Below are 25,271 nucleotides of genomic sequence, written 5' to 3' on the forward strand. Positions count from 1 at the left end.
TTCAGCCCCGGCCTTCAGCTCTGGCCGTGTCAGAGACAGAAAACAGAGAGGGAGCCACTGGACTGGAGAGCCTCCCCCTGTAAAGCTGCCGCAAACTAAAACTTCTAAAGACTCGCTCCAACGACACGGCAGTAGGTGCATGGGAAACCGTTTGCTTCACGTCGTAGCTCGATCATTCGTTTTCCTCAAGTTTATTCCCCCTACAGTGACTCCATCTTGTTGTCATTACCAAGAGGTGTCAGGCTGATAAGTCTTCAAAGAATAAATGACTGGCACCTGGGTTTTGTCAACACAAGAGGACGGTTATGCCGACGAGCGCAGAGTGGCTCAATAGAAAGGCCCTGCAAACAAGCAACCTCAATAATAACATGACTTAAAATCATCCTTAAATCGTGAATACAACTTTTTTTTTCTTGACAAAACCCGGGATCAAACCAATGAATAAGACTTTCATCTTGTAATCCAAGTAAATAAATAACATTAGACGTGAATTTCAGGCTTGGATGTCAGGCACTAGAATTGTATTTAAAACAGACAGAAATAAGTCTAATACCTCAAAACACTACATCAGCTAGTTATAAAAGAAACAGAATTTCATCCAAATATTCAAACGCAGGCCCTCTCTAGGAGCTGATCAGTTCGTTTGTAAGACAGAGAAGAAAATCCTGAACAGTGCTCTGCTCAAGCTAATATGTTGCCATGGCAACATACATTGTAAAGGAGGGGCTTTTCGCAAGACATTCTGACCTTAAAGGAAGGTACGTAAACATCACTTTATATTCTCCGGCCACCCTTGCCAGAGCGAAGGCCTGGGAAAAATGTCTACATGTGCAGGGAGATTTGAAATAAATATCCAGGCTCCATTGTGGAGCGCCAACAAAGAAGAGTATCTTAGTAACTAACACAAGGCGGTTTGCTCAGCTCAGACGTTTCCCATCCACAATAAACACACACTTTTTTTCATCACGGGCTTTAGCCTAGGCCGTTAGACTGATGAGGAGCTTCTTTAAGCAACAGATGAAAACTGCTGGGTCAATCTCTGGGTGAGACTAAGTCTGTGGCCCAAATGGCACTCTATGCCCCATATAGTAGGGCCGGGACGATACCAGTATCGTGATACTTGTTAGTATTGTGGCAAGGAAACAAAACACAAAGCAGATTTAACTTCTTTAGGAAAACAGCCCTAATGTTGGAAACAAACAATTACAGTGAGGGAAAAAAGTATTTGATCCCCTGCTGATTTTGTACGTTTGCCCACTGACAAAGACATGATCAGTCTACAATTGTAATGGTAGGTTTATTTGAACAGTGAGAGACAGAATAACAAACAACAAAATCCAGAAAAACGCATGTCAAAAATGTTATCAATTGATTTGCATTTTAATGAGGGAAATAAGTATTTGACCCCTCTGCAAAACATGACTTCGTACTTGGTGGCAAAACCCTTGTTGGCAATCACAGATGTCAAACGTTTCTTGTAGTTGGCCAACAGGTTTGCACACATCTCAGGAGGGATTTTGTTCCACTCCTCTTTGCAGATCTTCTCCAAGTCATTAAGGTTTCAAGGCTGACGTTTGGCAACTCGAACCTTCAGCTCCCTCCACAGATTTTCTATGGGATTAACGTCTGGAGACTGGCTAGGCCACTCCAGGACCTTAATGTGCTTCTTCTTGAGCCACTCCTTTGTTGCCTTGGCCGTGTGTTTTGGGTCATTGTCATGCTGGAATACCCATCCACGACCCATTTTCAATGCCCTGGCTGAGGGAAGGAGGTTCTCACCCAAGATTTGACAGTACATGGCCCCGTCCATTGTCCCTGATGCGGTGAAGTTGTCCTGTCCCCTTAGCAGAAAAACACCCCCAAAGCATAATGTTTCCACCTCCATGTTTGACGGTGGGGATGGTGTTCTTGGGGTCATAGCCAGCATTCCTCCTCCTCCAAACACGGCGAGTTGAGTTGATGCCAAAGAGCTCGATTTTGGTCTCATCTGACCACAACACTTTCACCCAGTTCTCCTCTGAAGCATTCAGATGTTCATTGGCAAACTTCAGACAGCCCTGTATATGTGCTTTCTTGAGCAGGGGGACCTTGCGGGCGCTGCAGGATTTCAGTCCTTCACGGCGTAGTGTGTTACCAATTGTTTTCTTGGTGACTATGGTCCCAGCTGCCTTGAGATCATTGACAAGATCCTCCCGTGTAGTTCTGGGCTGATTCCTCACCGTTCTCATGATCATTGCAACTCCACGAGTTGAGATCTTGCATGGAGCCCCAGGCCGAGGGAGGTTGACAGTTATTTTGTGTTTCTTCCATTTGCGAATAATCGCACCAACTGTTGTCACCTTCTCACCAAGCTGCTTGGCGATGGTCTTGTAGCCCATTCCAGCCTTGTGTAGGGCTACAATCTTGTCCCTGACATCCTTGGAGAGCTCTTTAGTCTTGGACATGGTGGAGAGTTTGTAATCTGATTGATTGCTTCTGTGGACAGGTGTCTTTTATACAGGTAACAAACTGAGATTAGGAGCACTCCCTTTCAGCTCGTTACCTGTATAAAAGACACCTGGGAGCCAGAAATCTTTCTGATTGAGAGGGGGTTAAATACTTATTTCCCTCATTAAAATGCAAATCCATTTATAAAAAATTTTACATGCGTTTTTCTGGATTTTGTTGTTGTTATTCTGTCTCTCACTGTTCAAATAAACCTACCATTAAAATTATAGACTGATCATTTCTTTGTCAGTGGGCAAACGTACAAAATCAGCAGGGGATCAAATACTTTTTTCCCCTCACTGTATGTTGTCTTCAAGTCACATATATTTATTTTCTAAGCTATAGCACAATATTTTACATAAAGCGGGTTTTTAAAGGACCAAATAGTAGTCTGCTTCGTGTTTAAATTTTTGCCATGGAAAAAAATATTGCGATACTGGTATCGTCACAGCCCTCCTATATAGTGCACTACTTTTGAACGTAACCTAAGTCGGAATGGTCCAACATACAAATATTGACCGACCGTCATCATAACAATGCTAGCTACTGGTGGTGCATACCAGGGGTTGTAACCGGTTCAGGGAACAGAACAGAAAACCGGAAAATTATATTTTTAGAGGAACATAATCAGAACCGGGAACGAAAGTGATCTACAGTGTTCCAGAACAGAACCATTATTTTAAAAGCATGGGAAGCAGTTAATAGCGTTATTTTACATTCCAGGCATTTTTTTCAGTCCCACAAAAAAACGCTACAAGGGCTATGCAAAGCCCTAACTCTGTCACTCAGAAACGTATTCCAGTGTCTGCCTGCCATCTGAAAATCTTTGCCAGTGTGTGTGTGTGCGTAGGCAACCTGCCCCCTCCAAAGCATAGGCTACTGTAACCGACAAGCGTTATTCAGAAATGTAGGGAGAGATTTTTTAATTAGAGAAGAATTGATTAACTTTTTCAATGCTCGTTACGGATACTATAGTTCTCATGTTTCACATTGGGTTTATTAAGCACAAAAAGGCAAGACGTGTTTTTAATTCTGGTGCCGCTCTGCGCACACACAAGCTTGCTAGCTAGCTAGATCTGGTCCAATGTTAAGCCGACTCTCGGAAGTTCAGACATTCAAAGTTCCTCCATAGAAGCCGGTCATGGCTAAAAGGGTTCCAGCGTTTGTATGAATTTACTTTTTGTAGCAGGTTTGGGAGAACTTAGGCAACAGGTTAGGAGAATTAACTTGGCAGGTTAGGAGAATTCGGTTAAGGTTAGGAAAAGGGTTAACAATTTATTTTATTTTTGTATCAACTTGACGTAAATTTGACAAAAGCTGGTTCCCATCTAGACATGACCATAGAAGCCGCTCAAGCCAAGCCTCCTCCTCCACCCTCTGTCCCTTACCCGAACAATTTCAGTCAAATCTCGCACCCTACAATTGTCTGTCCATCGCGCATGTAAACAACTATAGCTTGCCCGCTCCAAAACAAGCTGCTCTATCAGAACTGATTAGCGAAGTAATTTAATATTGTATATATATATATATATATATATATATATATATATATATATATATATATATATATATATATATATATATATGTAAAATAATCTACGATTTCAGAGGTTTAAAAAGGAACGATATAAACCTGTACTTTTTGGGGGTTTGAACCAGTTCAGAACTTTATTTTGCAGGTCGACAGTGGAACGAAACAAATAAATTAATACAAATGGTTCTGTTCAGAACAAAACAATTGGAAAATAATTTTGTGCATACACAAAAGTCGCTTTTCCCTCCACACAAGAGGGATATTTGACTAAAATATAAATGTTGTTCATATCCCCAAAAAACACATAAAAAAATGTAACATCCCAAAAAACGTAATATCTGAGAAACATAGTCAAAATGTGAAGATAAAAACCCTGTTTGAATTAAAGCCTAAATGATCTGGCCCTAAAAGGTAACCCTTCATCATAAAATAGAGCTGGTCTAATATCTCTTTATAAGTGTGAGGTGATGACTGGCTGGCACACAGGCTGCAGCGTAAATGGGTTTCTGGGGTAAGACCAGGAGCCAAAACACGCACGAAAATGGAATGTAAATGTAAAAACGCTCAACTATAAGGTGACAATTAAAATCTGCTACTTCTCTCCAATGAATTTAAAAGCATTTTGCAACCATTAGTAATGAAAAGTTTCAGCTAAGATTTGAGAAAGTCAGCCAGAGAGAGTAAGAGAGGTATAAGGTTAATGTGGAGTATTTTATGTTGGTGAATAAAGTTAGTTCATACCCACATTTCGACCATAAGTCACTTCGATCCATCCACAATTTAGACAATCTGAAAGACTGTTAATCACCCGGGCAGCAGAACCTCTGAAGAGTGAGCTAATAAAAAAGCATAGAGATTTTGATCTCGATTCAACTCTGAGAACTTTAGTGCCCTCATCAAAACTAAACAAAGCCACATGAAAAGCCTGACTTAAACCGTTACCAGTTAAATTCATCATTCACTTCATTTCCGCAGTCGAAGGGACTTTTCAGTGGAGTAACATTATGGCCACATAAACCCCTGAGATCTAATACTCAGTCTCTAATACTGTTATTGGGAGAGGGCTAATATCACATTATAAAAACTTAAAATCAGGCTTTCATGTCATCCTGTGGTTGGTCTGTTGAGTGACTCAGCGGGGTGCTTTATTCGGCCAATTGAGAGCAGTCAGGTCCGAACCCTTTCCTCTGTTCTCCACACACACACACACACAAATATACCTGGATGTGTAGCCAACATTAAGCAGTGCTTCCTCTCAGAAAATGTATGGACGATCAGTAGCAAGAAACAGTCAAGAAGTTCAAAATGAAGGAGTACAAAAGCATAAAGTGACAGAGGCCGGTGTGTTCCACTTCCTAGCCAACCTGGACTTTATTACAAGAAATCCAACCGAAACAAATTAGCAGCAGGGCCCCAAAAAAACAGGGCTGTAAACTACAGTAAGAGACTAATTTTTATGTAAGTTTGCCAGGAGGAACATAAACCAGAAGGGTTTCAAACTGTGACACAGGATAGAGGTGTATTAAAAGTAAATCTTCCCCCCTCTTTTTCGGCTCTATTGTGCTGTCATGTTGTTCCGTCTTTATGGACTCGCAGAACACGGGACCCAGACTCTTTTCGGGGTAATTAATTAAACGAGGAAGTTCACTGAGCCTTACAACTCGATTATTAGGCTGTCCTTTTGAAGTTTTATTTTAGGGCAGATGAGGGCCCTAAATCACGGGGGCCGATGCCGTGGTGTTGAACTGTTTGCAGCGTCTGGCTTATTGGAATGGCTTGTCAGGATGTGGCGGCCGCCGAAGACCAGATTGTCGTCGTTTCATGGTTAATGAGGTTTTTGCGGTCGCAGTTACGGTCAACTGATGAGAGTCAGAGAGTAATGACCAGGCACCTGCTGCTGCCACTAGACATCCCCTCAAATCAGACAGACAGAGACAGACAGTATGTAAACAGCAATTGATAGAGATTCTTAAACAATGAAAGACAGGGCAAAGAAAATAGATGGAAACTATCTACTCTGCAACCTGCTCTGCATATGACAGTCGACTCAATAGCCATAATCATTAAGATTAATGAAAATGGTGTAGTTCTTATATGGCACAGTGGACAATTTCAAAACAGTTGTATGACAACACTGGAGAAATCAATCACAAAAGATCAAGAGTTCATCAATACTACAAGAGCACGTTAACACCAAAATACATAGGTTTTAGCGAGGTGTTAGCAACCATGCATTTTGTACCTTTTTTGATCCAGCAAATCCCTCGGACTCCAGAAAGAAATAGGCAAAGGGCATCAGGACGAAGAGGCAGAGATTGGAGAAGAGTGACATCAGATTCCACAGGCCTGTATGGGCAACATTCCAGCTAGTCATTATTAATTTAACAATCAATCTTTCAAGACTGTCACCAAGCAAAATACAACATGACAGAAATCACAACTTACAATAAAACACATCCTCAGACCTCGGCAGTATCCTAAATGCCACCCTATTCTCTACATAGTGCACTACTTTTGACCAAGGCACAAAGGGTATGTAGTGCAATATATAGGGAATAGGGTACCATTTGGGACCTATCTCTAGTCATGAGAAAGAGTTGCTTTGGATAGATAGAAAGCACAGTTGTGTCCACTGGCCACAATCTATTCCTGCAGTCATCTGCAAAACCATGGACTCTGATGCCCCCTTGTGGCTGGAAATCAGTATGTTTTTACTACTTTGGTCTTCTAGAGCTATAGGTGTTTAGACCTTTGTTCTAGGAAAGCACTATCACACCTGTTTCAGCTAATGATATGTTGATTACTTGAGTCAGGTGTGCAGAATCAGATGCAGGGCACCCTGTAGGCCACCGGGACTGAGGTTGGTGTCTACTACCGTTGGGGTCATGTTTTAGGAAAAGTTTGCAGTCATGCACGAATATAAATTAGGTCTAGACTAATGTAAAGTTCTCTGATAGACCACCAGGTTCTATCCTAAATGGCACCCTATTCCCTTTGAAGTGCATTTCTTTTGACGAGGGCCCATAGGGCTCTGGTCAAAAGTACTGCACTTAACAGGGAATAGGATGTCATTTAGGACGCATCCCACCAGTTTCTGAGGGAAACAGATCTTTGTGACTGGATGTATAAAAGAAGTGATTCTGTTATGTTACATGTGGTTAAGTGAACCAAAAGCACTCAAAAACACAAAGGAAGTCAATCCACATTAAATCTGCATCCCAAATGGCAACCTATATTCCCTACACAATGCAATACTTTTGACCAGAACCCTATTGGGCCCTGGTCAAAAGTAGTGTACTATATAGGGAATATAGGGTGGCATTTGGGACGCATCCAAACAAATAGGATGAAATGTGAATGACCATGGATGAGGGAGCCATTGAGCCACTGAATGTAGTAGTTTTTGGGGAAGGAGAGCAGGATCTCATTGCTGATGATTGAGAAAGGCAGGAGGAGGACAGCCCCACCCGACACGGCCAGGGTGAAGGTGCACAGGTACAGTCTGTGGGGAGGAGCGGATATGCACACAAAGAAAAAGAGAGAGAGAGAGCGAGAGAGAGAGAGGGGGGGGGGATTAGTAAGAAAGTCTACAGTTTGCTGTGGAATCACACAGCTTTGTTAAAGATAGAATCCTTACTTGCTTTACCCATCTTTGGACTAATACATTAATTATATATACACCCATTGATTCTTGAAGAATATAACTCATCAGTTTAGTACAACTGTCGTCAATATAAGCTTGTTTTACTCCAATGTTTGTAAGCAATGTAAACAAACACTGTATAGACACTTTTTTGCAATTAAGAATTCTAGCTTTTAGGAATTGTTAAGAAATGACACGTATCGTAGTATTTATTCATATAAGAATGTCAGTGTCACAGCTCGACACATCAGCATTCAAATACATACAATGACGACATTCATGCAGCAGGCTATGAATCATTTGACAAAATTGTATTACTCAAGTATAACTGTAGGCCAACTGTCATTTAAGGATTAGTGTTAGATTACACGTTGCATTAATAGAGAATCTGCCTATACAGTGCGACAGGGATTAATAATAAGGGAATTAAGTTGTTTAGTGTCACAGGTTGCATCCCAAATGGCACCATATCCCCTATATAGTGGCCTACTTTTGACCAGATCCCTATGGGACCTAGTTAAAAGTAGTACACAGCACTACATAGGGAATAGGTTTGCATTTGGGACGCACCACAGTCGACCACTTAACTTAAATACTAGTGGAGCAGATGGCCACTTCAGTGTCTATGAGCTAAATGTCAATATGACCCTCTCCACCCATACAACATGGCATCCCAGCAGAGCAGGGGCATGGGCTGGAGGTTGCCAGATTCTGCTGCCCAGAGGACTACACCATCTGCTCTGGTCCTCCGTGGGAAGTGGGCAAGGTCACCACTTTGATATATGGCTCGAGAATCTAATTAATTTAAAATGCTACAGCATTTACTTGGCTCAGCCATTTCCCCTCGCAATATCACCGTCAGCTGGACCAAAGAGGACAAATGACAAAGTGGGCCGCAAACATATGGCCACGTAAAGGCCATTGTTATTGCTTTATTACCAGAGTTGTGTTAGGCCCTGTGTGCAGTGGTGCGTGCAATGTGAACAACAAGTCACATCAGCCATTCAAACCAAGAAAGGCTACACTATTGTTTCCTAAAACCGGTCTGCGTGACCCTCAGCCATTCCACATATTTGATCTATTCCAACACTAGCACACCTGATTCATCAAATCAGGACTTACTGATTAGTTGGCTAGTTGAATCAGGTGGTACTTGGAATATATCAAATATGTGGAATGGCTGAGGGTCAAACAGATCGGTTCAGGAAACACTGAGATACTAGAAGTAAGGTTATTGCTTAACAGCTTTATTGAAAGTAGTTCCACTCACGATATTCTGTTGACGACAGCATCTTCGTCCTCCTGGTCATCTGAGGGAGAGGAAACCACTTAGTCACAGCACGTACAGCAAGTGAACCCTACAGAGACAACCAAGGGCCTCTTGGGACTACAAACCCCATGTTGCCTTGTTCAAATCCCAGATCGTACTACAATTAATGTATCAATGTACCTTAGGGAGTCCCTTTTTCCTACGGTCCTAGTCTACGGGCCACTACCAAAAGGCTTAATATTCTCTATATAGTGCACTACTTTTGACCAGGGTCCATAGGGCCTATGTAGGGAATAGGGTGCCATTTGGGATGCATTTACCTACTGTACTGTGGCCACCTGTGTGCAGAGAAAAGAACAACCTAGATTTTCTGGGCACAACAATCCCCAGAGGATCTTTGAAGTGGTCTACTTTTAAAGGAGCTTCGAGAAACCAGGGTGACCTGGACATTCCACATTCGTCCAAGAACAATGTGACACTTTAGTTAATGATGCCTAAATAGAGTAATTCTTATTTGATTATTCCATATAGTCAGACTTGCAGTTAGGCTAGCTATGGGCCATTTCTATGCATGATTATGGACCATCTGTTTATACTATCAACACATTTCAATGTGGATGTGAGGTCATTATTTTCATTGCATGGAACATTATATGGAAAGCCATATACTTTCATCTTGAGAGAATTATTTCCCTCTGAATGAATATCAAGAGTGATTGCATTTCCAGTAGTGGACAGCAAACGCATCGGAAGTTCGATCAAATGTACATGCATTTTCACCAGGTACGAGTCTCATAGTTTAATATTCTGGGTTGAGGATATGTCATTCTGTCAGTCAGATGCAGGTCAGCTCCTCCTTACTAATTGACCATGAGGTGTGTCTGTAATGTATGCTACATAGTCATATACAGCCCATCTACAGTCTTTACACGTGAGGGTCTATGTGCAAACACACCGTGAACAAAAGACAGAGCTTTGCAATATTTGCTGTGAAAACAATGGGACTATGTGTGCGCATCTCAGGTGTGCAAGTATTACATAGAAACTATTTTTGATAGATGTAAAGTTGGTACCGCATCATGTTTTGGTATTTCCAGTACAATATTCACCATAAAAACAGAACATGACTACTAACCTGTTTTCCTCTTGTACCTGGTGATGATGCAATACGACACAATGTAGAGTACTGCAAACAGTAGGAAACATATCTGAAAAGACAAACAAAAATTATTGTAGACACTTATAAAACTGCTGCAGTGTATATACATTATCAATGTTAAAATATCTGGCATTATGTTGACGTGAACACATAACACAATTTGATACACTTATTAGCCTCCCCTATAGACAAGGGCAGCATCCAAAATGGCTACCTATTCCCATAGGGCTCTGGTAAAAAGTAGTACATTCCATAGGCAATAGGGTGCCATTTTGGAATCAGATATGGTACTATGACATTTACTCTACTAATATAATAAACATGCGATACATGGTCTATGACAGCAAGTGTGCTAGGATATGCATCATTGCCGTCATGTACTGTATACATGGAGTTATTTCCTTAGGACAGCTATGATTGATGGAAGTTGGGATGGTTGCCTGGATGGATACCAATCATGCATGTAGCCTTGATCAGGTTACAGACAAACCCCCCAAAGGCCTCTCTCAAGTCTAGGTGATTCACTCCTACAGGGAACGAATAGCCTGGGTGGGAGGGTGCCGACGCTGTTGCTACCTATAATTCAACAACACCTCGCCTTGTTTAATGAATACATGCCAAGTCTACATCTCAGAGAAGGAGTGCTGATGTAGGATCAGGTCCCCCTGTCCATGTGATCTTATTCCATTATGATCGAAAAGTTGAAACTTTTCCTAGGTCAGTACTCCTAGTCTGAGACACTTTATGAATCAGGTTACAAGCTACACCACATCCAAAGCAAATTGTGTAAACAGAATAGTTGCAACTGATGTCGAAAGCAGATCTTACTTCACATATATTGTTCCTGTAAAAAGGCCCTAAGACAGGGCTAAACCATAAGTCATCATAGTTTGACATGAGATAGGCCTACAATTCAAATTTGAACTAAAGCCACAAACTAGGCTACTTCATTAATTAGTCTACATGCAGCCTGATCTGGAATTAGGCGGTCTAACAACGACTGTATTAATTTTTCAGAGTGCCATTCCAAAACCCTGGTCCTCAGAGCCCCAGTATTGACAGAAATATCCCACATTCCCCTTCGGACGGTGGGACAGACAGCAACTAGGCCTAATGTTAGAACCATCCTCTGCAGCAGCAGCACTGTGAGAACCATCTCCAGTCTCTACATTACACAACACATGAGGAAACATGAGTCAGCTAGAGTGCAGGCAGACAAGACACATTCTATCTGGCTAAAGTGTGCATAGACAAAGAATGGCTCTCAAAAATAATAATACACAACATTCTCAACCAGACGACAACAGACCAGAAAAACTGTCAAAAGGAGAGAGCAGCAACACCTCCAAACCACTCTTAAAAAACTTCAGGGCCCGTATCCACAAAGCATCTCAGAGTAGGAATGCTGATATAATCTTCTTAATTATGATCTAAAACAGGGATGGGCAGCTGGTAGTCCGTGGGCCGCCCCCCTTTGGTAAGCCCACAGATCAATTCCTCACCCCCCCCCACAATTTTTTTTTTCTACAAATACAAAATAAATAATAATAATTAGGAACTCAGTTGGGGTCTCAACTTACAGTTGAGAGTTATAATAGTAGAATAGACAAGGTGCACTTTCAAAATTTGGTGCATCAGCAGTTTGTCTCTTGTTATCTCAGTCACTGACAGTCATTGACAGCAAATAGTCCAGGTAGCCATTTGATTAGCTGTTCAGGAGTCTTATGGCCTGTTAAGAAGCCTTTTGGACCTAGACTTGCCGCTTCGGTACCACTTGCCGTGCGGTAGCAGAGAGAACAGTCTATGACTAGGGTTACTGGAGTCTTTGACAATTTTTAGGGCCTTCCTCTGACACCGCCTGGTATAGAGGTCCTGGATGGCAGGAAGCTTGGCCCCAGTGATGTACTGGGCCGTACGCACTACCCTATGTAGTGCCTTGCGGTCGGAGGCCGAGCAGTTGCCATACCAGGCAGTGATGCAACCAGTCAGGATGCTCTCGATGGTGCAGCTGTAGAACTTTTTGAGGATCTGAGGACCCATGCCAAATCTTTTCAGTCTCCTGAGGGGGAATAGGCTTTGTCGTGCCCTCTTCACGACTGCCTTGGTGTGTTTGGACCATGATAGTTTGTTGGTGATGTGGACACCAAGGAACTTGAAGCTCTCAACCTGCTCCACTACAGCCCCGTCAATGAGAATGGGGTCGTGCTCGGTTCTCCTTTTCCTGTAGTCCACAATCATCTCCTTTGTCTTGATCACGTTGAGGGAGAGGTTGTTATCCTGGCACCACACGGCCAGGTCTCTGACCTCCTCCCTATAGGCTGTCTCATCGTTGTCGGTGATAAGGCCTGCAACTATTGTGTCATCTGCAAACTTAATGATGGTGTTGGAGTGCGCTTGGCCATGCAGTCATGGGTGAACAGGGAGTACAGGAGGGGACTGAGCACGCACCCCTGAGGGGCCCCCGTGTTGAGGATCAGCGTGGCATATGTGTTGTTACCTACCCTTACCACCTGGGGGCGGCCCGTCAGGAAGTCCAGGATCCAGTTGCAGAGGGGAGGGGTTTAGTCCCAGGGTCCTTAGCTTAGTGATGAGCTTTGAGATGTAGTCAATGATTAGCATTCTCACGTTGGTGTTCCTTTTGTCCAAGTGGTACAGGGCAGTGTGGAGTGCAATAGAGATTGCATCATCTGTGGATCTGTTGGGGCGGTATGCAAATTGGAGTGGGTCTAGGATTTCTGGGATAATGGTGTTGATGTGAGCCATGACCAGCCTTTCAAAGCACTTCATGGCTACAGACGTGAGTGCTACGGGTCGGTAGTCATTTAGGCAGGTTACCTTAGTGTTCCTGGACACACAGACTATGGTGGTCTGCTTGAAACATGTTGGTATTACAGACTCTGTCAGGGACAGGTTGAAAATGTCAGTGAAGACACTTGCCAGTTGGTCAGCACATGCTTGGAGTACACGTCCTGGTAATCTGTCTGGCCCTGCGGTCTTGTGAATGTTGACCTGTTTAAAGGTCTTACTCACATCAGCTACAGAGAGAGTGATCACACGGTTGTCCGGAACAGCTAATGCTCTCACGCATGCTTCAGTGTTGCTTGCCTCGAAGCGAGCATAGAAGTGATTTAGCTCGTCTGATAGGCTCGTGTCACTGGGCAGCTCGCGGCTGTGCTTTCCTTTGTAGTCTGTAATAGTTTGCCAGCCTTGCCACAGCCGATGAGCGTCGGAGCCGGTGTAGTACGATTCAATCTTAGTCCTGTATTGACGCTTTGTCAGTTTGATGGTTCGTCAGAGGGCATAGTGGAATTTCTTATAAGCGTCCGGGTTAGAGTCCCGCTCCATGAAAGCGGCAGCTCTACCCTTTAGCTCAGTGCGGATGTTGCCTGTAATCCATGGCTTCTGGTTGGGGTATGTACGTACGGTCACTGTGGGGACGATGCACTTTTGATGAAGCCAGTGACTGATGTGGTGTACTCCTCAATGCCATTGGAAGAATCCCGGAACATATTCCAGTCTGTGCTAGCAAAACAGTCCTGTAGCTTAGCATCTGCGTCATCTGACCACTGGTACTTCCTGCTTTAGTTTTTGCTTGTAAGCAGGAATCAGGAGGATGGAATTATGGTCAGATTTGCCAAATGGAGGGCGAGGGAGAGCTTTGTACGCAGCTCTGTGTGTGGAGTAAAGGTGGTCTAGAGTTTTCTTCCTCTGGTTGCACATTTAACATGCTGGTAGAAATGAGGTAAAACGGATTTAAGTTTCCCCGGCCACTAGGAGCGCCGCCTCTGGATGAGCATTTTCTTGTTTGCTTATGACCTTATTCAGCTCGTTGAGTGCGGTCTTAGTGCCAACAGCGGCCCCTCATGATGAGTTCTGATTTTGTGTGTCCCCCACCCCCATCAAAGTCACCCATCCATGATCTGACACTTAAAACTGATCCTAGTTTAGCACTACTACTCTGAGAGGCTTTGTGGATACGGCCTGGATAGGAGTTGTGGTGGATGTCTGACTGTGCTCAGGAGTGACAGGACCGAGCAGTGTGTTTATGTCCAGAGAGGGAGAACCTGGAGGTGGTTGATGGTGATAAACTGATAAGTCTGTTTTAGGGGAGATAAGAGCAAAGGCCTATAACAAAGCCTACTTTTATTAGCATCAAATTGCACCACTGTCTATTTAGGCCCCCATCTCAAAATGTTCTTCCTCAGAATACTTAGCTTCTTTTTAACAATAGGCTCACTAGTTCAGTCATATTCTAACCCCACCATCCTAGCCTACATCCTCTCCTGCAGGCTTTCTACAGACATTGGTTCATGACAGGCAGCGCATTGTTGCCCGGCGTCTACCTGGTTGGTGTTTTGCATGATTCATGTATCTACTGCCATTATTTGCATGACTCAGTGGACGTACTGATAAAGCCAAACAGTCATGGCGTTTTGGATACCCATTCTTTTCGGCTTGCGTGTCAATGTAGACTTGTTAAGAGTGCGTGAAGGGCAATAGCTAATCTAGCATTTCACACCTTTATGATACACTACATGACCAAAAGTATGTGGACACCAGTTCGTTGAACATCTCTTCCAAAATCATGGGCATTAATATGGAGTTGGTCCCCCCTTTGATGCTATAACAGCCTCCACTCTTCTGGGAAGGCTTTCCACTAGATGTTGTAACATTGCTGCAGGGACTTGCTTCCATTCAGCCACAAGAGCATTAGTGAGGTCGGCCACTGATGTTGGGCGATTAGGCCTGGCTTGCAGTCGACGTTCCAATTAATCCCAAAGGTGTTCAATGGGGTTGAGGTCAGGGCTCTGTGCAGGCCAGTCATGTTCTTCCACACCAATCTCAACAAACCATTTCTGTATGGACCTCGCTTTGTGCACGGGGGCATTGTCATGCTGAAACAGAAAAGGGCCTTCGCCAAACTGTTGCCAAAAAGTTGGAAGCACAGAATCGTCTAGAATGTCATTGTATGCTGCAGCGTTAAGATCTCCCTTCACTGGAACTAAGGGGCCTACTAGCCCGAACCATGAAAAACAGCCCCAGACCATTATTCCTCATCCACAAAACCTAACAGGTGGCAGGTAGCGTTCTCCTGGCATCCGCCAAACCCAGATTCGTCCGTTGGACTGCCAGATGGTGAAGCATGATTCATCACTCCAGAGAACAAGTTTCCACTGCTCCAGAGCCCAATGGCGGCGAGCTTTACACCACTCCAGCCGACGCTTGGCATTCCGCATGGTGATCTTAGGCTTGTGTGCGGCTGCTTGGCCATGGAAACCCAGTTCATGAAGCTCCCGACGAACAGTTATTGTGCTGACGTTGCTTCCAGAGGAAGTTTGGAACTCGGTAGTGAGTGATGCAACCGAGGACAGACTATTTGTACGCGCTACGAGCTTCAGCACTCCGCGGTCCCGTTCTGTGAGCTTGTGTGGCCTGCAACTTCAGCTGCCGTTGTTGCTCCTAGACGTTTCCACTTCACAATAACAGCACTTACAGGACCGGGGCAGCTCTAGCAGAGCAGAAATTTGACGAACTGACTTGTTGGAAAGGTGGCATCCTATAATGATGCCACGTTGAAAGTCACTGAGCTCTTCAGTAAGGCCATTCTACTGCCAATGTTTGTCTATGGATATTGCATGGCTGTGTGCTCAATTTTATATACCTGTCAGCAACGGGTGTGGCTGAAATAGCCGAATCCAATCATTTGATGGGGTGTCACATCCAATGTTCCCTCTAAGCTGTAGCCCCGAGACTGCCGCGCGGCTCCCCTGGGACTGCCGCGCAGAAGAAATATCACACGGAGAGAAGAACGAGATTGAACTTCACTCAACGTTCGAGTTTTCCCTGTTAGTTAACGTTTCCCTTTCCTGTGGCAATTGCGAATCAACACAATTTAGCCACTTTGAACGCAACATACCGAAACAAAACAAACTACCCAAGACTTAGAATGCAAAACTATGTAAGAGATTTTGTTATAGGCAGAACGCATCGGAGTAGGATTATAATGCATTGACAAGCACCACTCAGCCCCTACTCTACACAGAACGGTCCGGCATAACCAATCAGAGCTGCAGTAGGCCTATATACAAATAGACCATTGCCATACAGTGCATTGAGAAAGTATTCAGACCCCTTGACTTTTTCCACTTAGTTACGTTACAGCCTTATTCTAAAATGTATTAAATATAATTTTTCTCTTATCAATCTACACACAATACCCAATAATGACAAAGCGAAAACAGGTTTTTAGAAATTCTTGCAAATATATTGAAAATATGAAACAGAAATACCTTATTTACATAAGTACTCCCTTTGCAATGAGACTCGAAATTCAGCTCAGGTGCATCCTGTTTCCATTTATCATCCTTGAGATGTTTCTACAACTTGATTGGAGTCCACCTGTGGTAAATTCAATTGATTGGACATGATTTGGAAAGGCACACACCTGTCTATATAAGGTCCCACAGTTGACAGTGCATGTCAATTAATTTTTTTTCTCCATCAATCTACACACAATACCCAATAATGACAAAGCAAAAAAAGTTTAGATTTTTTGTGTGCAAATTTATAAAGAAAATAAAAATATCACATTTACATAAGTATTCAGACCTTTTACTCAGTACTTTGTTGAAGCACCTTTGGCAGCAATTACAGCCTCGAGTCTTCTTGGGTATGACGCTACAAGCTTGACACACCTGTATTTGGGAATTTGTCCCATTCTTCTCTGCAGATCCTCTCAAGCTGTCAAGTTGGATGGGGAGCATTGCTGCACAGCTATTTTCAGGTTTCTCCAGAGATGTTCAAGTCCGGGATCTGGCTGGACCACTCAAGGACAGAGACTTGTCCCAAAGCCACTCCTGCGTTGTGTTGGCTGTGTGCTTAGGTCGTTGTTCTGTTGGAAGGTGAACCTTCGCCCCCAGTCTGAGGTCCTGAGTACTCTGGAGCAGGTTTTCATCAAGGATCTCTCTGTACTTTGCTCCGTTCATATTTCCCCTCGATCATGACTAGTCTCCCAGTCCCTGCCGCTGAAAAATATCCCCACAGCATGATGCTGCCACCACCATGCTTCACCGTAGGGATGGTGCAGAGGGTTCCTCCAGACATGATGCTTGGCATTCAGGCCATAGAGTTCAATCTTGGTTTCATCAGACCGAGAATCTTGTTTCTCATGGTCTGATAGTCTTTAGGTGCCTTTTGGCAAACTCCAAGCGGGCTGTCATGTGCCTTTTACTGAGGAGTGGCTTCCGTCTGGCCACTACCATAAAGGCCTGATTGGTGGAGTGCTGCAGATATGGTTGTCCTTCTTGAAGTTTCTCCCATCTCCACACAGGAACTCTGAAACCCGAGTGACCATTGGGTTCTTGGTCACCACCTTGACCAAGGCCCTTCTACCCCGATTGCTCAGGTTGGCCGAGCGGCCAGCTCTAGGAAGAGTCTTGGTTGTTCCAAACTTCTTCCATTTATGAATGATGGAGGCCACTGTGTTCGTGGGGACCTTCGATGCTGCAGACATTTTTTGGTACCCTTCCCCAGATCTGTGCCTCGAGACAATCCTGTCTCGGAGCTCTACGGACAATTCCTTCGACCTCATGGCTTGGTTTTTGTTCTGACATGCGCTGTCAACTGTGGGACCTTATATAGACAGGTGTGTGCCTTTCCAAATCATGTCCAATCAATTGCATTTACCACAGGTGGACTCCCAAGTTGTATAAACATCTCAAGGATGATAAATGGAAACAGGATTCACCTGAGCTGAATTTCGAGTCTCATAGCAAAGGGTCTGAATACTTATGTAAATAAGGTATTTCTGTTTCATATTTTCAATAAATTTGCAAAAATTTCTAAAAACCTGTTTTCGCTTTGTCATTTTGGGGTTTTGTGTAGATTTCTGAGAGAAACAAAATATTTAATCCATTTTAGAATAAGGCTATAACGTAACAAAATGTCAGTAAACGTGCGCTGGAAGTTGCACAACATTCAAGTTTGTGCTCAGCATACCTGAAATTTGCTCAGTGCCCAAAATGATTTTTTGGGGATCATTGGTCACATCCCTAATTCTCAGAATCAACCCGGAAAAATTTTCAGTCTGCGTGATCAAAACAATCTTGAAGCATAGATTCCGATTGGTCAGACCAACGTTGAACAGACCTTACCACAGCAGCTTTCTGTTTAAGTTTCTTCCTATAGGAGGGGAGGAGCAGAACGGAGGCATGATCTGATTTGACGAAGGGAGGGCCTTGTAGCCGTCCCGGAAGGTAGAGTAGCAATGATCTAGGGTCCATGTTGCGCGTGTAGCACAGGAGAGGTGTTGATTGAATTTCAGTAGCGTTTTCCTCAGATTTCCTTTACTAAAGTCCCCAGCTACAATAAATGCGGCCTCGGGATATGCGGTTTCCAGTTTGCACATAGTCCAGTGTAGTGTTGTCACGACACCAGAATTTTGACTTCGATACCAGGTTTAGTATCACGATTCTTGATACCATCACAATACTCAATACCAAAACGATACCACTACAAAAAAAGAAGGCATATTACCAAAGTCAGAGAATGGCACTTGATCCAGACAGATAAACTCACCTACTGCTCTGTTTAATCGTTGAGCATCTTTTGAGTTCAATATCTTTACATTTGACATTTTTTAGCATATCCATGTATGCATTAATGAACCAAATATACAATCAATGTGACTTTGTTTTTACCAATCTAACTACATAACAACATAATGGTCATCATTTATTTGAATGGTACATTTATATTGATAAAGTGGGAAAATCAAGATGTAGCCTAGGCCCATACACAATACAAGTGAATGCATATTCAATAGGAGTGTGTGCATGCATTGAGTTATTGAGCTTGTTTTGGCTGATTTCATGGGGCTATAGATGACAAACAATCTGTTTCCCTTTCATTTGAGACTTATTTTATTGTACTGATCAACAACATTTGCATAGAAGTTGCTTATTTTATAAAAGTGCACGCCATCTCTTTAACCAGTAATGACGTCATTCACGAGGCAAGAGGACGGCCCGGAGTCAGTTTGCTTAGGCAATAGATAATATTTTGGAGAGATGTGAGAGAGATTGATTAAGTGAATGAATAAAGTTTTGGTGGCAATCAGCTTTGAAATCAGTATATTTTGCATTATGGTATCACAAAGTACAAGGGTAGTGAATTGATGGTAGCTTCAGCTGTAAGCTAGCAAGAAAAGTTAGCCTACAAAGCTGGAAGCTACCAGTACCTTCTTGTATTGTAAAGTGCTCTATCCTGTATGGACATTGTTTTGCGAACAGTAATTAACAGTTTCAACATTTCTACATGCCACGTCGCATTATTGATTGCGTTAACTTCTATGCAGCATGAGTGGGGACCAAACATGATGCAGCCCAGACTCCCAGTGCAGGCTAAGTTGAGCAGGCACGGTGCTTTCGCCCTACAAGGGGGACATCAGCTGCGCTGATAGACGGAGTTGATCCATGAGACACATGACAGAAGTACCGAAAGTAACAAAAATTATAGTACCGAACCATTTTTCATGTTCTAGTATCAAAAAAGTACAGACATTTCGGTATACCATGCAACACTAGTCCAGTGTAGTTCCTTGAGAGCTGTTACGTGTCGGCTTGGGGGGGGAATATACACGGCAGTGATGATGACCAAATAAAATTATCTTGAGAGGTAAAGTGGACTGCATTTGATGGTGAGGTATTCCAGATGGGGAGAACAAAAGGACTTGAGTTCCTGTACGTTACCACAATCACACCATGAGTTGTTAATAGCGAAAGAAACTCCTCCGCCTTTCTTTTTCCCAGAGAATTCTTTCTTCCTGTCTGCACAATGGACGGAGAACCCCGCTGGCTGAATGGACCAAATCAAATCAAGCTTTATTTATATAGCACAAGACATGGAATGGAACACAATGTGCTTCACAGGAAAAAAACTAATAAAAAACAATGAAAATAAAAGCTGAAATATTTACTACACAACAAACATACGATAAAAAACAAAAGACTGACAAAAACCGAATGACTAAAAAGCACCCTAAGAAAAAGCAGAGCTAAAAATATGCATTTTAAGATCCCTTTTAAATATGTCCACAGTTTCAGCACCCCTCAGGTTCTCCGGCAGGCTATTCCAGATGCTGGGGGCATAATAACTAAAGGCTGACTCTCCATGCCTCTTAGTCCTAGGCTTTGGGATAGTTAAAAGGCCAGTGCCAGAGGACCTGAGGGACCTACTGGGTACATAACTTAAAAGCATGTCTGACATGTATTGGGGTGTAAAATCGTGGATTGATTTAAAAACCAATAGAAGAATCTTAAAATGAATTCTAAAACTCACAGGCAGCCAGTGCAGAGACCTTAAAACCGGCATAATGTGTGCTCTCTGTCTGGTCTTGATCAGTACCCGTGCTGCAGCATTCTGTATGTTTTGCAGTTGACCAATGGCTTTCTTGGGTAGACCAGACAGGAGAGCATTACAGTAGTAAAGCCTGCTTGTAATAAAAGCAGGGATGAGTCTCTCTGTATCAGCCTGAGAGAGAAACGGCCGCATCTTGGCAATGTTCCTCAGGTGGAAAAAAACTATTTAGGTCACATTCCTAATGTGTGATTGGAAATTTAGTTCAGAATCTAAAATAACACCTAGGTTTCTTACCTGGTGTTTTATCTTTATTGCCCGTGAATTAAAATGTGCGGCCAGATTCTCACTGTGCTTTGGCTCCAACAATACAGTGAGGGAAAAAAGTATTTGATCCCCTGCTGATTTTGTACGTTTGCCCACTGACAAAGACATGATCAGTCTATAATTTTAATGGTAGGTTTATTTGAACAGTGAGAGACAGAATAACAACAAAAATATCCAGAAAAACGCATGTCAAAAATGTTATAAATTGATTTGCATTTTAATGAGGGAAATAAGTATTTGACCCCTCTGCAAAACATGACTTAGTACTTGGTGGCAAAACCCTTGTTGGCAATCACAGAGGTCAAACGTTTCTTGTAGTTGGCCACCAGGTTTGCACACATCTCAGGAGGGATGGTGTTCCACTCCTCTTTGCAGATCTTCTCCAAGTCATTAAGGTTTCGAGGCTGACGTTTGGCAACTCGAACCTTCAGCTCCCTCCACAGATTTTCTATGGGATTAAGGTCTGGAGACTGGCTAGGCCACTCCAGGACCTTAATGTGCTTCTTCTTGAGCCACTCTTTTGTTGCCTTGGCCGTGTGTTTTGGGTCATTGTCATGCTGGAATACCCATCCACGACCCATTTTCAATGCCCTGGCTGAGGGAAGGAGGTTCTCATCCAAGATTTGACGGTACATGGCCCCGTCCATTGTCCCTTTGATGCGGTGAAGTTGTCCTGTCCCCTTAGCAGAAAAACACCCCCAAGGCATAATGTTTTCACCTCCATGTTTGACGGTGGGGATGGTGTTCTTGGGGTCATAGGCAGCATTCCTCCTCCTCCAAACACGGCGAGTTGAGTTGATGCCAAAGAGCTCGATTTTGGTCTCATCTGACCACAACACTTTCATCCAGTTCTCCTCTGAATCATTCAGATGTTCATTGGCAAACTTCAGACGGGCATGTATATGTGCTTTCTTGAGCAGGGGGACCTTGCGGGCGCTGCAGGATTTCAGTCCTTCACGGCGTAGTGTGTTACCAATTGTTTTCTTGGTGACTATGGTCCCAACTGCCTTGAGATCATTGACAAGATCCTCCCGTGTAGTTCTGGGCTGATTCCTCACTGTTCTCATGATCATTACAACTCCACGAGGTGAGATCTTGCATGGAGCCCCAGGCCGAGGGAGATTGACAGTTATTTTGTGTTTCTTCCATTTGCGAATAATCGCACCAACTGTTGTCACCTTCTCACCATGCTGCTTGGCGATGGTCTTGTAGCCCATTCCAGCCTTGTGTAGGGCTACAATCTTGTCCCTGACATCCTTGGAGAGCTGTTTGGTCTTGGCCATGGTGGAGAGTTTGGAATTTGATTGATTGATTGCTTCTGTGGACAGGTGTCTTTTATACAGGTAACAAACTGAGATTATGAGCACTCCCTTTCAGCTCGTTACCTGTATAAAAGACACCTGGGAGCCAGAAATCTTTCTGATTGAGAGGGGGTTAAATACTTATTTCCCTCATTAAAATGCAAATCCATTTATAAAAAAATTTACATGCGTTTTTCTGGATTTTTTTGTTGTTATTCTGTCTCTCACTGTTCAAATAAACCTACCATTAAAATTATAGACTAATCATTTCTTTGTCAGTGGGCAAACGTACAAAATCAGCAGGGGATCAAATACTTTTTTCCCCTCACTGTAAGTACCTTGGTCTTGTCTTGATTTAGCTGGAGGAAGTTGTGAGCCATCAAAGTATTTAAATCACTAATACAGTCTAATCATTTATCTGTGGAGCTAAAATCCTCTGGTGACACAGCAAGGTAAAGTTGTGCATTGTCTGCATAGTAGTGAAAATCAATGCTGTGCTTCCTGATAACGCTACAAAGTGGTAACATACAGTGCATTCGGAAAGTATTCAGACTCCTTGACTTTTTCCACATTTTGTTACATTACAGCCTCATTCTAAAATTGATAAAAAATTAATAATAAATCTCAATCTACACACAATACCCCATAATGCCAAAGCAAAAACAGGTTTGTAGAATTTTTTGCAAATGTATAAAATAAAATAAACTGAAATATCCCATTTACATAAGTATTCAGACCCTTTACTCAGTACTTTGTTGAAGCATCTTTGGCAGCGATTACAGCCTCGACTCTCCTTGGTTATGACGCTACAAGCTTGGCACACCTGCATTTGGGGAGTTTCTCCCATTCTTCTCTGCAGATCCTCTCAAGCTCTGTCAGGTTGAATGGGGAGCGTCGTTGCACAGCTATTTTCAGGTCTCTCCAGAAATGTTCGATCGGCTTCGAGTCCAGGCTCTGGCTGGGCCACTCAAGGACATTCAGAGACTTGTCCTGAAGCCACTCCTGTGTTGTCTTGGCTGTGTGCTTAGGGTCGTTGTCCTGTTGGAAGGTGAACCTTAACCCCCCCGCTCTGGAGCAGGTTTTCATGAAGGACCATTCATCTTTCCCTCGATCCTGACTAGTCTCCCAGTCCCTGAAAAACATCCCCACAGCATGATGCTGCCACCACCAAGCGTCACCGTAGGGATGGTGCCAGGTTTCCTCCAGACGTGACGTTTGGAATTCAGGCCAACGAGTTCAATCTTGGTTTCATCTGACCAGATAATCTTGTTTCTCATGGTCTGACAGTCCTTTAGGTGCCTTTTAGCAAACTCCAAGCGGGCTGTCATGTGCCTTTAACTGAGGAGTGGCTTCCGTCTCTCTACCATAAAGGCCTGATTGGTGGAGTGCTGCAGAGATGGTTGTCCTTCTTGAAGTTTCTCCCATCTCCACACAGGAACTCTGGAGCTCTCTCAGAGTGACCATCGGGTTCTTGGTCACCTCCCTGACCAAGGCCCTTCTCCCCCGATTGCTCAGTTTTGCCAGGCGGCCAGCTCTATGAAGAGTCTTTGTGGTTCCAAACTTCTTCCATTTAAGAATGATGGGGGCCACTGTGTTCTTGGGGACCTTCAATGCTGCAGAAACGTTTTGGTACCCCTTCCCCAGAACTGTGCTTCAATTGATTGGACATGATTTGGAAAGGCACACACCTGTCTATATAAGGTCCCACAGTTGACAGTGCATGTCAGAGCAAAAACCAAGCCATGAGGTCGTAGGAATTGTCTGTAGAGTTCTGAGACAGGATTGTGCCGAGGCACAGAAAAGAAAATATCTGCAGCATTGAAGCTCCCCAAGAACACCGTGGCCTCCATCATTCTTAAATGGAAATAGTTTGGAACCACCAAGACTCTTCCTAGAGCTGGCCGCCCGGCCAAACTGAGCAATCGGGGGAGAAGGGCCTTGGTCAGGGAGGTGACCAGGAACCCGATGCTCACTCTGACAGAGCTCCAGAGTTCCTCTGTGGAGATGGGAGAACCTTCCAGAAGGACAACCATCTCTGCAGCACTCCACCAATCAGGCCTTTATGGTAGAGTGGCCAGACGGAAGCCACTCCTCAGTAAAATGCACATGACAGCCCACTTGGAGTTTGTCAAAAGGCACCTAAAGGACTCTTAGACCATGAGAAACAAGATTATCTGGTCTGATGAAACCAATATTGAACTCTTTGGCCTTAATGCCAAGCGTCATGTCTGGAGGAAACCAGGCACCGCTCATCACCTGGCCAATACCATCCCTACGGTGAAGCATGGTGGCAGCATCATGCTGTGGGGATGTTTTTCAGTGGCAGGGACTGGGAGACTAGTCAGGATCGAGTGAAAGATGAACGGCGCAAAGTACAGAGATCCTTGATGAAAACCTGCTCCAGATTGCTCAGGACCTCTGACTGGGATGAAGGTTCACCTTCCGACAGGACAACGACCCTAAGCACAAAGCGAAGACAACGCAGGAGTGGCTTCGGGACAAGTCTCTGAATGTCCTTGAGTGGCCCAGCCAGAGCCCGGACTTGAAGCCGATCTAACATCTCTGGAGAGACCTGAAAATAGCTGCAGCAATGCTCCCCATACAACCTGACAGAGCTTGAGAGGATCTGCAGAGAAGAATGGGAGAAACCCCCCCAAATACAGGTGTGCCAAGCTTGTAGCATCATAACCAAGAAGACTCGAGGCTGTACTCGTTGCCAAAGGTGCTTCAACAAAGTACTGAGTAAAAGGTCTGAATACTTATGTAAATGTAATATTTCTGTTTTTTATTTCTAATAAAATGTGCTAAAAAAATAAGAAAACGGCGGCTAACTGATTAACGGTTAACATCCCTAGTCCCTGACAATTCCCAGCCCTATAATTTATAAATAATGCAAGAAACTTCAATGGGTAATTTCTCTGAACAGAGGAGAAAAAAAACATCACCAGATTCACAGCATCACATAGGATGAAGAAGGTATACTCCAAGCCTCAACTCCATAGTACTTGTCAGACAGAGAATTTACAGTACAGTACACTGGTTGTTGGGGTGGGATTGGCGTGGGGTATATTACATTTACATTTTAGTCATTTAGCAGACACTCTTATCCAGAGCGACATACAGTTATTATTATATATATTTTTTCATACTGCCCCCCCGTGGGAATCGAACCCACAACCCTGGCGTTGCAAACG

General features: G+C 43.6%; 1 protein-coding gene across 1 annotated transcript in view; it reads right to left on the reverse strand.

The window, feature by feature from the left end:
- Positions 1 to 25,271, reverse strand: part of LOC311149147 (limb region 1 protein homolog) — a 65,278-nt gene that overhangs the window by 38,356 nt on the left and 1,651 nt on the right. Inside the window, exons 2-5 of the mRNA XM_084186234.1 lie at positions 10,070 to 10,142; positions 8,935 to 8,974; positions 7,384 to 7,523; positions 6,264 to 6,367 (exon numbers count right to left, since the gene is read on the reverse strand). Of these exons, the coding sequence (XP_084042360.1) occupies positions 6,264 to 6,367; positions 7,384 to 7,523; positions 8,935 to 8,974; positions 10,070 to 10,142 (357 nt within the window). The remainder of the gene's footprint in view (positions 1 to 6,263; positions 6,368 to 7,383; positions 7,524 to 8,934; positions 8,975 to 10,069; positions 10,143 to 25,271) is intronic.

The sequence above is a fragment of the Coregonus lavaretus genome (assembly GCF_964263955.1).
Source record: "Coregonus lavaretus genome assembly, chromosome: 2".
NCBI classification, from domain to species: Eukaryota; Metazoa; Chordata; class Actinopteri; order Salmoniformes; family Salmonidae; genus Coregonus; species Coregonus lavaretus.